The following is a 15,760-nucleotide window of genomic DNA, read 5'->3' on the forward strand; positions in this document are numbered from 1 at the left end:
AACCCCCAGCAATGGATCGGAGCGACTGTGGAAACATCCCCCCCCCCCTCTGAGCCTGTTTTCTCTTTCACCGCCCTGGGAGAAGAACACCAACTGCACACACAACGAGCCCTGAATTTATGTTAATTGTTTCAGGTGGATCCCTCCCTGGAACTGATGCCTCAATGATCAGGTCGCCCCCCCATCCCACCTCAACCCAGAGTCAGGGGAGGCAAGGACAGAATGATACGAACGGAGGCCACGGCCCCACTGGTGCTGGAAATGGTTATTTTATTGGTTGGCAAAAGAAGCTGTGGTCAGTGCAGGCGGGAGAAGGGCAGAGGCAAAAAAGAGGGGCAGCTGGGCAGGACCCGGACAGGGCCAGGTAGAAACTTCCACTCCCTCCCATTCCTCGGGCTGTGGTGGCTGGAGCTGGAGGAAGAAAATCATAATAAAACCATCAACGATATCCATAATACTAGACAAGAGTACCCGCAGCTTAAATTCTGGACAAAAGCTCCCCTCCTCCCACAGCAAACCCTCACCTTCTTCAGGCCCTGGAGCTCTGCCTGTACTTCTCTGCAGGTCCTACACTTGCGTCTTCTGCTTCAGACCATCCCCCAGGACACACCTGGCTATCCCATGGTCCCAACTGACCACATGGCCTTCCTGAGGAGCCATCGTCATTTGTCTCCCTAAGAGTCCCTCTAGTCCCTCCAGGAAGACCCACCATGCCTCCATTCCTTAGGTTAAGCTGGTATTCGCTAATCAAAACCATCTAATTTTTCCCGTTTTATAAGTAAAATCATTGCAGCTGAGGGAGGTGAAAGGCTGGTTACGTGTCACAGCAGAAACTTGAATCTGTGTCTTTTTGACTGGCAAAGCCCAGCCATGCTGTTGGCACTCATGGAGGCAAGAGATGGCTGGCATGGCTGGAGAGCTCTGGGCCCTCGGGAGACGGTGGTTCCCACTCAGGCCCTGGAGAGCATGCCTTGAAATAACAACCGTGGGGCCTGGGGCACGTCCTCCCTTCTCTCTGGGCCTCAATCTTATCTGTGCAATCTTGGGTTCCATTGTGACCTGCCAGCCCCTTGGCTGAGAGCTTGTCAAAGGCAGCACAAGGTCAACAGTGAGGTTTCAACCAAAGGGCACTTCCAGGTTCTTGCTCGTTCTTTTCGCTCTGCCTGAAACAGCCTGCCCACTGTACTTCCCCAGACAGCCCACCTGTCACTCATCCTTGACGACTGGCTCAGGAAACCTACTCCCGCTGCCCCTTACCCCCGCCTGGGGGAGGGTTTTCTCCTCTCTGTTCCCACAGTACCCAGCCCTTCCCTCCACTGCAGCACTGACTACAGACACTGGGAGTGTCTGCCCATCTGTCCACCTCAGCCACGGGGCTACAAGCTCTGTGAGAAAGGGCACTGGTCACACCTGTCCTAGCACTGGCATGGAGCTGGTGGCACAGTCCTGCATCTCCTAGTGGGCCGACGAAGCATGCACTTTGGGTTTGATTTTTCTTTACTTCCTCACACTGACTTTAGGACTTCATGGTGTTTTATTTTTAATTACAGATGGGGAAAAAGAGGCTCCACAAGCCTTTCGTTTCCGTGTCAGGGCCACTAGAGGCAACCGAACGTAGCCCCAGCCTGCCACAGAGTAAATGCCAGCACACTTCCAGCACACAGTTGACGAAGTGAACTGAAGTTAACTGACCTCTACCACATTCATCTTGAAAAGCCGGCTTCTTGGCAAAAGTCAAGAGCAATGCTTCTGCCTCCCACTGGCCATGTAAAGAGCTTCCTACCTCCTCAGTGGCCTTCCAGCCACTGTCCCCTCTCCCAGGACACAGCTCTTCCTCCAGCTGCTGACTTACTTAAGTGCATATTAAGGAAGCGAAAGAGTACATGTTCTCTTTCCCTCACAGCCCAATTCATCAGCAAATATTGTCCCATCTACCTTCACATGTGTCTCAAACCCAGCCACTTATCTCGCCTGGTCCATCTCCCACCTGGCCTCTTGCCGGTGCCTCCTCGCTGGTCTCCCTGCTCCTACAAGTCTATTCTCCACACAGCAGCCAGAGCAAGGCTTGTCAAATCTAAGTCAGAGCATGTCCATTTCCAAGGGTGCAACATCTCTGGGCCAAGACCAAAGTCTTTACAATGATCTATCAGGCCCCTAATGAGCTGCTCACTTACCCCTCCAGCTCCAGCCTCTGGGCTTTTCCTGAAACAAACCAGGATGCTCCTGCCTTTGCACCTGCTACCTCTTCTGCCTGCAACATTCTCCCCAGATGGCCTCATGGCTCCCTGCTCCCTCAGTCAGTGTCAAGTCTTTGTTCAAATGCAGCCTTTTAGGTGGGGCCTTCCCTGACTGTCCCAGGTAAAACACTGTCCCCTGCCCACCCCACCCGTACCCCAGGCCTCCTTGTCCGCCTTCGGCTTTCTCATTCTCCATGGCATGTAGCTCCCGCTAACATTCTACAGAATGTGCTTGCTCATTTATTTTGTCTATTGTCCGCTAGCATATGAACCCCATCGGAGGAATTTCTGTCTGATTTGTCATGGAGCATCCCCAGCACCCAGAGCAGAGCACGGCACGTGATAGATGCTCAATAGCTGTCAAGTGGGCGAAAGTTAAGACACGGACAGATAAGGGAACAGCAGTATGTTCCCCCAGGTCTTCCTTTTCAACCTCCCGCCGGTGTCACCACATCTGGGCATCAGGGCACTTCCTTCCTCCCACCCACCTACCTCAGAAGATAGGTGTGACACAGGATACTTTCCCACAGCCATTGCGGCAGCATTTCATCTGGCCAGAACACTGGCTGTCCACCTGGCACTGGTCCCGGCAGAGGCCAAGAGGGGTTAAGGGAAGGTCCACCTGGGGGCAGGAACCCTGTTTTTCTGGGTAGAAAGGGGAAGTGGGGAGAGGAAAATGCAGGTCGATGAACAAGTATGCACAGCCTGGTGTCTCACGGCCCCTCACCCTGGCAGTACAAACAGTTGATCCCAGGGGCCTAGAAAGGTCACCTGCAGACCCCTCCCCCTCCCTCCTTCACTGGTTTTGGCATCACAGGACCTCAGCCTGAGTCTCAGCTCTGCCTTCCCTAACTTTGTTCCCCAGGGCAGAAATCTCCCAGAGGCCCCATCTTTAGGTGTTACATGAGATCAGTGCTGCCCACATCATGGGACTGCTGTGAAAGCAATGGAGGCAGTGTGTCTACACTACTTCTCCCTGAAAAATTCAACTACTTTGTAATAAGAATGAGTGAGTAGAACAGTAACCTTTCCTTAGCTCCTTCTATGTGTCAGGCATTATTCTAAGCACTTGATGTGCATTAACGCATCTTACCCTCACAATAATCCTAAAAGGGGGAGAGGGTATTGTCAATGTTTCCTCATGTTGCCGATGAGGAAACGTAGGTACCAAGCGGTTAAGTAATTTGCCTCAGGTCATACAGAGTAGAGGTAGGATTGGAAATCCAGAAATCTGGCTTCAGAGTCTGCGCCGTGCACTCTGCTGCTTTGTATGCTGTTAAGTTCTGTGCACGTGTGAGGGGTTTCACACCCACGATCTCTTCACTCACTGCCATATACTCACTCCCAGTTACAACCAGGAAGCACCATGGCCCCCCATGCACACTCACTCATCCATGCACAGACAAGCATTCTTCCACCAGCACACACACACACACACACAGCTAACACTGTAGAGATGTGCCGCTTACAATGTTCTTTGTGTAAATCCATTATCTCCTTTAATCCTCACATCAAATATCTCCTCTGCAGGGGATATTTCTAACCCTGTTCCTATGGCAGACGAGGAAAACGACGCATCACCCAACACCACATTGCTGGTCAAAAGTAAAACCAAAACCTTCCAACATCCATTTTCTCTCTCTCTCTCTGTCTCTCTCTGTCTCTCTCTCTCTCTCTCTGTCTCTCTGTCTCTCTCTGTCTCTCTCTCTCTCTCTCACACACACACACACCCCACTCCACTTCTTGGGTCAAGGAGAAGGGCGTTCGGCTCACTTCCCAGAAGCCCCAGGAACCAGCCCAGCAAAATGTCAAACACAGGCACAGAACTGGGTGATTAGCCGTGGAGGACAGGAGTGGCTGACTTCCTAGCACAAGGAAACCCAATCCTTTGAAAAAGGCAGGGGCTCTCGACACCAGGCCGCCCTAGAACAAAGGGAATCCATAGTGGTTTACTGACTAAACGCTGTGTATGCTCGAGTATCTACTCTTTACTAAGACATTTCACATGTATTATTTTCTCTAGCCCTCATGTCATCCCTGTAAAGTTGGAGAAGATGAGAAAGCAGAGGCTCAGAGAGGTAAAGTGACTTGCTCAGAATCACACAACTAGCAGATGACAGAACTAGGATTCTAGTTCAGGGGGCCATGTAGCCCTGGCCCTCTCCCTGTCCATCTGAGATGAGGGAACAGCAAAGACTCCACCTAACAGCAGAGGCTCCCTCTTTTGCCCCTTCACTTCTTTCATCTGTCCGTCTGCCTCCTGCCTTCTCTCCCAACCTCCACCTCTCCTTCTGCTTCTCCTCTCTCTGGGCCAGGTTCCAGGCCTCCAGACCCAGAAGCTGCCCTGATAGTCCCGTCCTCCCACCACCTCTCACCTCCCTGTTCATAAGTGTCTGGGGTCTCTAATTGAGAACCTTCCCAGCCCCTCCTAGCATCTTTGGAGAAATAACAAAGAGGGAAAATCACCGGGGTCATATTCTGGATAAGTACCAGTAATCACACTACCTTGGGTACACACCCAAGTCATAGCCCCACTTCCAGTCCTCAGGTTTTCCCTGTGAAAACCGGAAGCTTGGATTCCATGCTGTCTCATGCCACTTCCTGCTCTGAGGGGAGTCCCACAGCCTAGTGGGGAGACTGGAGCGCTAGCAAGGACTTTTTATGGAGCACCCAAGCTTTCTCACACATTCTCTCTCTCACGCAATCCCTAGAGTGTAGGGATTGTTTTAAAGATGAGGAAGGGGGAGGGGTGCCCAGGGAGGAGTCCTGACTTTCTTCCATCCACTTGGGCAAAAGTTGAACCCCCTGGCTATGACTCCTGCCAGAGCCCCGGGCTGGTGGTGTGATCTTGGGCAAGAACCTTTCTCTCTCCTAAATCTGTAAGGTCTCCTTCCACCTGGACAGAGGAATCCCGGGAGTCTTGCCAGGCTAGGTGCCCTAAGTGCTTCCCCCAGGGATGGGGTGACCCCAGGGGAGGGCCACCGAGAAGGGTGAGCTCCCAGGCCTTGGGACCCAGCCCGCTCGCCAGCTCTGGGCTTCTCGGCTGCTCCACCCAGTGGAGCAGGAAACTTCGAAACCTGGTCCCCGGACCTCCCGGAACAACCCCCCTGCTGCTGTGCGTGCCGGAAACCCGTCATGCACCAGAGAATCAAATACAGCTAGGGGTGGGGGCCTCCCTGACCTCCCCCTCCCGCCCCCTGCGCGGCTCAGCGACGCCTTTATGTCCCCAGGGCCAAGCCTTTGTGTCCCCGGATCCAAGGGAGGGAGAGCTCGGGCCGATCTGGTTCCATCCGCCTAAGACTTTGCCAATGGTCCCTGGGTCCGGGAGCGTCCCTCTTCCTGGAACCCGGGCGATGCCGCCTCCTCCCTGCGCCCCGCCCCGCCCCCGCGCTGGTCGCCCACGGGTTACCATTGGGCAGGTGGCAGACGGTGGCGCAGCCCGCGCGGCAGCACTTGAGGTTGTCCGCGCATTCTCCATCTGAGCCGCACTCCTGCGTGCAGTTCAGGTCGTCCTTCAGCTCTGGGCAAACGCCCGTTTTCTCCACTCCTGTGCCTGGGAAGGGAGGCAGAGGGCCGTCCGTGGGGGACCAGAGCCCCGGTCCCAGAGGATGCCCACTTCCTGCTCCCAGGACCCCCAATCTCAAGCTTCAATGAATTCTCAGTCTCTGGCCCTAGGCGGCCCCCCTTACAGCCTCCCACTTCCAGGCCAGGAGTCCCCGACACCTGGGAGTACAGGAGTTACCGAACCTTTGGCCTCAGAGCCCTCTATCCTTAGGGGACCCCTTCACCCCGGCACAGCTGACAGTCTAGGAGTTACCGATGTCTAAGCAGAGGGTCCCCCCTCGGGCCACTGAGTCTCCAATTTCAGCACAAAGACTCCCCCAAATTTCAGTCTTTAGTGGTTTCCTTGCCCCCAGCACTTTGGACCCTACACCCTAAGCTCCAAGGGTCACCACCTTTAGCCACTAGGGATCCAAACATTTTAGTCATTAGTCTCCCCACTTCAACCCCAAGAATCCCCATTTCTGCGGCCCGCAGAAAGGCTACACATCCGCCCGGCTCCGTCCTGGCGCTCCTGGCCCGGCCCTCTGGGCGCCGGCCCTCTCCCTGCCCCACTCACTTGTGACCGGTGGAAAGCCGAGCAGCAGCAGACCAAGGAGGAGGGCGGCGACCAGCAGACCAACGCGGCAGGCAGGCATGGTGCTGCGCCCGGCGGGGTGCAGGTGAGAGCCGCCGCCGCCGGGATGGGATTTAACCGCGCCCGCGGGGGGCGTGGGGTAGGGGCGGGGCCGAGCCTGCGGGCTAGCCGGCTCTGCGGGCATCGCGGGCGGCCTGCCACCTCCTGCCATTTCACAATCCTCTGGGATCAGGTGTCACTCCTGGCCCCGGTGGGAACCAGGAACCTAATCAGCTTCGCAGCTCAACCAGCTGCAGCCGGACCCTAGTCCACTCGCCTCTCTCCTCCTCCCTCCTGGGTCCTGAGGGCAGGGCCACCGGAGAGGATCCAGGTCCACGACTCCTGGGTCTCTATTCCAAGACTCTGAGGGCACCCCCCCCCCCCCCCGCCACCCGTAGTGCCCAGCGTCGGGGGAGGACGGGAAAGGGCAGGGCCCACAGAGAGGCGACAGAGCCTAGCGGTTAAGCGGTTGGATTTGGGGTCGGCAGGATCATCTCAGATCCCTCTTTAGGGGTTAATGATGGAGGTGTGGTGTAGTGATAAAAAGGACAGACTAGGGGCTAGACAAAAAGCAGTCATTATGAATAAATGAACCCATTTCACACAAGAAATGGCCCATGAAGGTGAGACACCTATTCACAGTCATTTTGGGTGTGTGTTTCTCTCTTCCTCTCTTTTCCACACCCTCCCTCTCTCAGCACTTGCTGTGTGCCAGGTTCTGTGCTCTTTGTCTCCTGGATATTTCTGGCAAACGAATGAATAATTACTGTTATCATCAGCTGTAGAGGACAGGTGAACTGGTTGGTCTGAGGTTTAGACCCCGCCCCCTCAAGGGCCCATGTAAAGCTACAGGGACAAGGTTTTGAACCCAGGTCTCCTTCCCCCCAAGCCTTTGTTTTTCCATTTCAGCCTAAATATTCGCTAGATGCCTACTATGTGACACATAGAAGACAAGACACTTGGTTTAGAGAAAGTCATCACAGGAGCCTTCCAGCACTGGCCTTGCGGTGACAGGGTCTGGGTTTGACTCCCACCTCTACCACTTTCCAGCTGAGGAACCTTGAATGAATCACTTCCCTGTTCTGAGCAGCAATTTTGTCATCTACAGAGATGATGATAATACCAGAATTCAACAAGAATATGAATGTAATGTTCCTGCCATGAGATAGCTGTGTACTCACTGGGGGCTAGGTCCACGTCATTGACACAGGAACCCAGCCCTGACACATAATGGATAAATGGTGTCTAGTGTTACTAAGGAGACTGATAAGTATATACCAAGCTTTCGAATCCAAATGCCAAAACAGAGTTACCCAGGGAGTTAGACAAGAAGTACCTTCAAACATCCTTCCTGCTCCAACAGTCTGAGATTCTGTAAGCCCCAGGAGGTCTTTGCAGCTGAAGGTTAGAGAGGGTCTGGGGCAGTGAACATTGGGATGACAGGTGAGTAAAGGTCACCTCCAGCCACTGTCCCCATAGATGGATCCTGTAAAAGAGGCTGAGAATGCCTCCTTCAACTTCCCATGCCCAGCCAGGGGACTGGAGACATGCCGTTGTTGGGAGAGGCCAGGACTATTTACTCTGAGCTCAGAGAAGTCAACAGCAATGAGGCAGGAGCCAGGTGGGGACACAACACTGGGCGCTCTCCTGAAACTCAGTCTAGGGCACGCAGAGGACACTTCGGTGAGCAGCCGGTTTTAGCCTGTAGTCTCAGCTGGCTACTGGACATTCTGCCTTGGGCACGGCTGCCCACAGCTTTCTTCCGGGTCCTACCCCACTCCTTAGGCCAGGAAACTGCCCAGCCTCACCCCTCCTTAGCCTCAAGAACTCCCCTGCTGATTGGCTACCTTTTACAGGAATGAGGATTAGGCTGAGGCTGAGAGGATGGGGTGGGGCAAAGGATGGAGGAAAAAGTTTCATCGGTCAGTGGCCCGTAGCATGCAAAAGATGTTTTGCTTTTGTGATGCTGGGCTTTGTGCTAGGGACATTTATATATTTTCTCTTCTACGTAAAAGTAAAAAGGACAAAGGCTTTAGAAACAAATACGTTCAGGTCCAAATCAGGGGCTGGCCACTTCCTGGCTATGTGACTTAGAGCAACACTTCACTTTCTGAACCTATTTCTTCTTCCATAAAAGAGGTATCATCACAACTTTTGTAGGATTATTTTAAGGATTAAAGGGAAAAAGTATAAACCAGAGATTGCAAAGCTGGCTAAAACATGTATGTTGTTCGCCCACACAGTACATTTTTAAATTTTGAATTTGTTGCCAAGACATAAAAGTGGGAGATTTCACATAAAAATAAATGTCTAGCTTCTCTTGGAAAAAGTAAAAGCTCTAGCAACACAATCCTGCAGTTTTATGAGGCAGCAGTGGGTCTCAAATGTAAGCAGGCATCAGAATCACGTAGAGAGCTTGTTAAAACAGATTTCGAGATCTCTACCCCCAGAGTTTTGATTCAGTAGTGAGAAATAGAGTGAAGAAATAAAATGGAGTCACTATAGTCAAGCTGCTAAATTACTAAAATCAAGTAGATTGAGGTATGAGGAAACAATTCTGTTCTTGTTTTAACTAGCCTGAGAACTTAAACTTTTGAACTTTCCAGTCCTGCGTCAATACCAGAATGTTCACCAGACCTCCAAATAACCCTCTGATGACCCCCCGGAGGGCTCATGTACCCAGACCACCTGATATCCATTACCCAGATCACTGGACATGACCAGACCTCCTGTAGCTCATCCTCCAGGCCACCTGACATCTGACTGAAAGCCATCCTGGATCAGTCTAAGAATGAAGGACTGATTTTTCTCAAGAATGTACTTTTTACTGTAAGAACTCTTTAAATTGTCTTTCTTCTTTGGAACACTTCTGGCTTTTTGCCTAGTTATGTTTCCAGTTTGCAAACCCTAAGACCCTTTGTGGGGATAGAGCCAGGAGTGTAGTTTCCAGGCTCTCGGCCTCACGTGAAAAGGTGCTGGCTCAGGTAGTAAATAGCCATCAACTGTGATTGGATGGCCATCAGCTGTGGCTATTTGGCTGTTAGCTGTAACCGGTAAGCCATTGGCCACTAATATAACTGCCGTGGCTACGCTAGCAGCAAATGGGGACCAGCAAGAAGATGGTGGCTTAGCTAGCAAGCGCGAATTGCAGCTAGCAAGCGCAGAGTGTGGCGGAGTGTGGATTGCGGATTCTGTGACTCCTGCTTCCTGTGTCTCCAACGCAGCCGCCAACGAGACTGTAATGAGATGACTCCCCTATCTATGGCTCCGTGGGGGTTCCTTTTTGGCCTCACCATATCCTGCGTTCTTATGTGGGAAGCAGGATCAGAGACCCCGCCTGACACCCTGCATGACACCCTTGAATAAGTCCTATCATTTATTTCGAGCACAGCTTCCAGACACTTTCTGAGTTCATTCCACAGGTGGAACCTGAGAATTTGCATTCTAACGGGTTTCCAGGTCATGCTGATTCTGATGGTCAAGGGACTACACTTTGAAAACCATTGACTAGAGCGAAGTAGATCGGCTCTCATTTTATGAGGGCTAATTCTTTCCAGTTTCCCAGAATGCCCACCATTCCTTATTGTCTAACATGCCCCAACCCCCACTCTAACTCCTTCCATTCACATTACTTGCCTGGCTTGGAAGGTGTTTAAAATTGTGACCTCTAGGGCGGTTGCATAGTAAGTGTTCAGTAAAAGGTAGCTAGTATTTACTTAATCTATGAACTAAGTATTATTATTCCCATATTACAGATGAGGAAACTAAAATTCAGTTAGACAAAGTGACTTATCGGAGGAAACACAGTCAGTGAACCAGAAGGAAAAATTTGTGCAAACCTTTTAATCATGTGGTTCCAGTGATTCAGTGCTTTACACACACACACACAACACACACACACAACACTCTCACACACACACACACACACCTATCTGAGATTAGCACAGATGATGCATCAAAAATTTTGAACATCGTGCTCGCTTCGGCAGCACATATACTAAAAAATTTTGGACAATGGGCCTGCCCGGTGGCTCAGGCGGTTAGAGCTCCGTGCTCCTAACTCCGAAGGCTGCTGGTTCGATTTCCACATGGGCCAGTGGGCTCTCAACCACAAGGTTGCCAGGTTGACTCCCACAAGGGATGGTGGCCTGCGCCTCCTGCAGCTAGCAACGGCAACTGGACCGGGAGCTGAGCTGCACCCTCCACAACTAAGACTGAAAGGACAACAACCTGAAGCTGAACGGCACCCTCCACAACTAAGATTGAAAGGACAACTTGACTTGGAAAAAAGTCCTGGAAGTACACACTGTTCCCCAATAAAGCCCTGTTCCCCTTCCCCAATAAAAAAAATCTTTAAAAAAAAAAATTTTGGGACATGACTTCATGAGCATAAAATAATACTTATCAGGGAAGAAAAGAAAAGAAATAGAGAAGGACACATTTACAATGGGAGGTGATATTAGTCAGATGTAGACATGCCCACTCTAAGGTGACCATAAACAAGTTAACTTTGAAGATTTCGGAAATTCCCAGGAACCGTGTGTCTTTAACGAGACAATGGGGCCTTGTTTTCTTGGACTGTTGGACCCACATAAACTTCCTTCACTCCACGGAAAACTCTCTCTGAGTATATTGGCTATTTTGTTGTTTTGTTACCTAGGATCCATTTGTCCTTTTGCTGATAACAGTACCTTGATTTTGCTTTGGGAATGAGTCTTCCTCCACCCAGGACAGGTGGGGTGGGGGTGGGGGGCCTGCCCATCAAAGTGCCTGCCCTACCACCACCAAAGAGTGGCCAGACAATTTCCCTGGATTTTTTTACCTTGAGCAATGAATAACAAAAGACCTGTAAATGTGTGGAGCTCATTCAGAGGAGCCCTGGGAAGACTTCAGTTCTGCCTTGTTTACCATCCTTTCCAAGCTGGCTTCTTTTACCCTTCCCTTCAGTTCTACTGGTTGCAAGCAGAAGAATCCAACTAGGGATAACTTAAGGGAACTATTAGAAAGGGAGAATGGATGCCCACCACAGGACCATACCATTCTCTTGATGACTCCTTAACATGCTTTTCTCATCTCAGTAAATGGCAACGTGATTTTCCCAGGGGCTCAAGCCAAAAGCCTTATAGTCATAACATGCCTTTCTTTCATAACCCATAGAAATCTATCAGCAAACCCTGTTAACTAGCCTCAAATATATAAATACTTCCAGAATCCTCTTCTCACCATTTCCACTGTTCCTGCCTAGTTCAAGTATTATCATGGTGGCCCCTCTTCTATCTATTCCATCCATTCTCCACATGCAGCCACATATGGGTGATCCAGGGGACAACCCCAACTAAGCTCCCAGCCAACAGCCAGCACCAACTGGTAGTCTTGCAAGGGAGCCATCGTGGATGTCTAGCCCAACCGAGCCGTCAGGCAACTTGCAGCCTCAGCCACCATCTGACACCAACCTCATACAGAACCCAAGGAAGAACCACCCAGCTGATTGAAGTCAACCCATAGGACCACAAGAGTTAATAATAAATTGTTTTAAGCCACTAGTTTTTTGAGGGGTTCATTATGCACAATACCGTGTTTCTCCGTAAATAAGACCTAACCGGAAAATAAGCCCTCACATGATTTTTCCTGATGCTCATAATGAAAAATAAGCCCTAATGCGTCTTTTGGGGCAAAAATTAATATAAGACCTGGTCTTATTTTCAGGGAAATACGGTAGATCACCAGCACAGTGGTAAACCAGATGAATAAGGAATCTGCTCGTACTCTCTAGTGAAGAAAATAAACAAGTAAATTAGTAAACGGAAAATATCATTGCAGATATGGATAAATGCTACTGAAAAATAAAAGCAAGGTTATGTGATTGTAAGTCAGGGGTGGGGGAACCAGGGACGTGCTCTCTGAAGAGGTGACATTTAAACTGAGACTATGTAAGATCTATCCATACAATCATCTGGGGGCTGAATACTTTAAAAAAAAAGGGGGGAGGTTAAAGCTCTTGACATAGTCACCTTTGTATGAGGGACAGTCCTTTTTCACGCATCTAGATCTTTTCAGAAGTGGTGGAAATTGGCAAATAGGGTACATTTGTCGCATCCCAGAGAAAATGCAGAAAATTAGGTTGTTGCACTTTATAAATGGTTAAATGAAACTATTCAAGCCATTTTTATAGTTGTGGTGCACAAAATAACTTAAATAAGGGTTTCTACAAATATTGCTTCTGTAAAATGTGTATAGTTTGCTGCCCATTTATGAGTAAAAATGAGTAGCATACGTGTTAAGGAAGGGGGTGTGTGTAGGTTCAGATGGAAGTGGCACTTCCTCCTGCTGCCACCAGAGGGCAGGCAGTGCTTCCTTCAAGAGGTGTTCCTAAGGTCTGAAGAAGGGGTGTCTTTAATCCCAAAGAAAACCCGCAGTATCTCCCACCACCTGTGCATACTCTTGAGAGACCAGAGGGTCAAATAAAGGGCAAGGTGGGGTGGGCACAAGATTGGACCCGGGTGAGGCCTGTCGTTGAAACAAGAGGGGGTTAGGTTACCCCTGAGGAAGACTGTGACCCATTTGGAGGAGAGATTTGTGGCACTCCTTGGGCGCTTGGAGGGACTTTTCAGGAGTAGATGGCAGGGAGGTAACACTACAAAAAAAAAAAAAAAAGTTATTTGTTCCTTTCTTTAAAGGAGTAGACAGCACATTTAAAAAGCAGTCAGGAGCCAAGGAAACTAAAAATCGATGTGCTTTTGATAAGTTGCTTTGATGTATGCTGTTCAAAGCACTTCAGCACCATAATCAACATAGTTGTCAAAAATACCCAAACCCATGAATTTCTGAAGGCAGATACCATCACCCTATTTCACAAAGAAGGAAACTGCGGCTCAGAGAGGTGAAGCGACTTGCTCAAGATCACACAGCAACATCAAGAGCTACTGAAGCCAAACTTTTCTCGTTAGTACCAAGTCCTTTTCCATTGCATTATTATTAATTTATAGTTATTGATAATAATTAAATAACTTACTTATTGTTATTTATTAATATTATTACTGCTATCAAAGCTACCACTCATTGAGGTGTCACTCTACCAAGCACTTGTACAACGCATTTCACAAGCATATCATTCTAATGCTCACCATAATGCTATGAGATTGATATGAGAAAGAGAAAAGCAGCCCCTGACTTCCGGGAGTGGACCTGGCATGCACAGTTGGCCTTTGATGTTCTCCTAATGAGCATAAACAATTTTGCAGAACATCCAAATCAGACAAAACCATTCTGTGCCCATGGCGGATCAAGACAAAAACATGACACTGTGTACTTATCATTGAACACGGACAAAACATGAGATTACACAAGCCACAGAAATGACCAGCACGTCCCTATCCTGGCTAACATGAGTGACTGCTGTTTCTTTACTAACTACAGCTTTCACCTCTATCTAGTTTCCCTTCTTATAGTTAAAATTAAGGTCCCCAGTCATTGAACTGCCCCACTTCCCAACAGCATCCAATCCAGAGCAAAGCCAGCTTCCTTAAACCCTCTCCCAAATCACGGAACACATGCCCAAGTCTTATAAGTCTTTTCCAACATCCTTTCAATGAGACCCCATCTGGGTCCCCAAGGTATGCATTCTCCTTGCTGCAGTGAGTAATAAACCCAACTCCTTAAACTAGGAACAGGAGTGTTTCTAGCGGTCTATGGCTGGAAATGCTGACAGGTATAGTCATTATCCTTTTGTTATAAGGAAAGTGAAACTCAGAGAGTCGAGAAATTTGCACAAGACTACAAGGTAGTGAGTGCCAGAACCTCTATGTTCTCATTTTCTCATGATCCCTGCTCTTTGAGCACTCTATGCCTCAATTTCCTCATGTGTAGTGAGACAACTAGATTCTGTTCTCTAAATTTCCCTCCAGCTCACATCTTTCCAGAGGCAGGGGCATGAAAACATTGTCAAAGGGGCTCCACTTGGGAGATCTGGACCTCCCTTTGACTGGGGACCCACAAGATTCTGAACAAGTCATTCCCACAATGCCTTGCAGCTAGGAAGGTCTAATAACCAACTTGAAAAGTGGTGCATCCTGGGAAATACCTCCAGGAGCCTAGGACCCCTGCCCACCACCCATCTCCTCCTCTCTCCTCTCAGCCATTCTCCTTCATGTGTTCATATTTCTGCATTATCTGATTGCTACAGCTCTTGGCCAACTGGGGGAGGCAAATCAGGAGGATGACTTGGGAGGTTTGCCCTTCTGAGCGCCCTCCTGTTCTTACAGTAACCGCTCTCCTTCAGCCCAGTCAGGGGCCATCCTAGCAGCCTCTGAGTAAATTGTAGGGAGTGAAAAGAGCAATTCCCCCAACTTTCAACCCTGAGAATCTGAACATTGGTGGATGGGACTTAGTAAAATGTTGCACCGGAACCTAAAGACACTTTGTGGGAGGGGCACTTTCTTGATTGCCATCTCCGACTCTTTGCAGAATTGTTTTAGGACAAAGAGAGCAGACTTGGTTAGTGGGTTTCTTGGGAGCAGGGTCAGGACCAATGTGGAAAGCAGGTGAAGGGGGTGAGGAGGATACTTATTGGGATTGGTCAATGACAAAAAACTGTTCTAAAGATGAGTGCTGCCAGCTGGCCCCAGCTGCCCAACACCTGCAGCTCCCTATAGGGGGAGATATAGAAGCTGAGGCTGGTTGCCTTCTATGCAATTGGAGGATTTCATTATTCAAGAGCCTTCCCCAATTTTTCTTCCAACACCAACGCGCTGCCCCATCCCAACACCCACATGCTGTGTCGCTCACCTCTGGTAGGTCTATTTCTTAGATGATAACGGGAGCTGGCTCACTGCCCTCATGAACTAGGACTAGCAGGATGGAGCAGGATAAGGGTTCTCATGCAAATGAGGTGGTTCCCCCATCTCTCCTAGGTAATTCCCCTTCCTCTACTCTCCATGAAGGAAGGGGTCTCCCCAGTTCATCTGGATTCGGGGTTGGGTGGACTTTGAGGAAAAGTTGGGGTCCCCTCATCACGCTCGGCAGCTACTTGGAAACCTAGACAGACTTCAGCATCCTTGTGGGGAGGGGGGAAACGGATGGAATTAGAGTCTTTTTTAACCCTCTCCACATCTTTGTCATGCCCAAAAGCTCACTTGCCCCCACCCCTTCTTTCTACCTGACAGAATCCAACTCACCCTTTAAAACTCAGCTCAGACATGACCTCTTCTGAGAGGTCAGCCTTGACTTGTTCAGCTGAGACCCAGGGTCTCCATATCCCTCCCACGGCACCTATGTTGCTGAAATTCTATGCCTCAGTCTCCCACACTGGGTGGGGAACTCTTTGAAGGTAAAGCCTGTCCTGGTCTGG

At 49.8% G+C, this 15,760-nt stretch overlaps 1 protein-coding gene across 1 annotated transcript; it reads right to left on the reverse strand.

Moving 5' to 3' along the window:
- Window positions 1–253: 253 nt before the first annotated feature.
- On the reverse strand, window positions 254–6,573 carry WFDC2 (WAP four-disulfide core domain 2). The gene is made up of 4 exons (XM_019749739.3): window positions 6,358–6,573; window positions 5,647–5,790; window positions 2,730–2,882; window positions 254–411 (listed from the first exon to the last, which is right to left on the reverse strand). Exons 1-3 carry the CDS (start codon window positions 6,557–6,559, stop codon window positions 2,731–2,733), a joined length of 498 nt encoding a protein of 165 aa, XP_019605298.2. The 5' UTR covers window positions 6,560–6,573; the 3' UTR covers window positions 254–411; window position 2,730.
- Window positions 6,574–15,760: the final 9,187 nt, after the last annotated feature.

Source organism: Rhinolophus sinicus, chromosome 13 (genome assembly GCF_057876585.1).
Source record: "Rhinolophus sinicus isolate RSI-liver-muscle chromosome 13, RSI-T2T, whole genome shotgun sequence".
Lineage (NCBI taxonomy): Eukaryota > Metazoa > Chordata > Mammalia > Chiroptera > Rhinolophidae > Rhinolophus > Rhinolophus sinicus.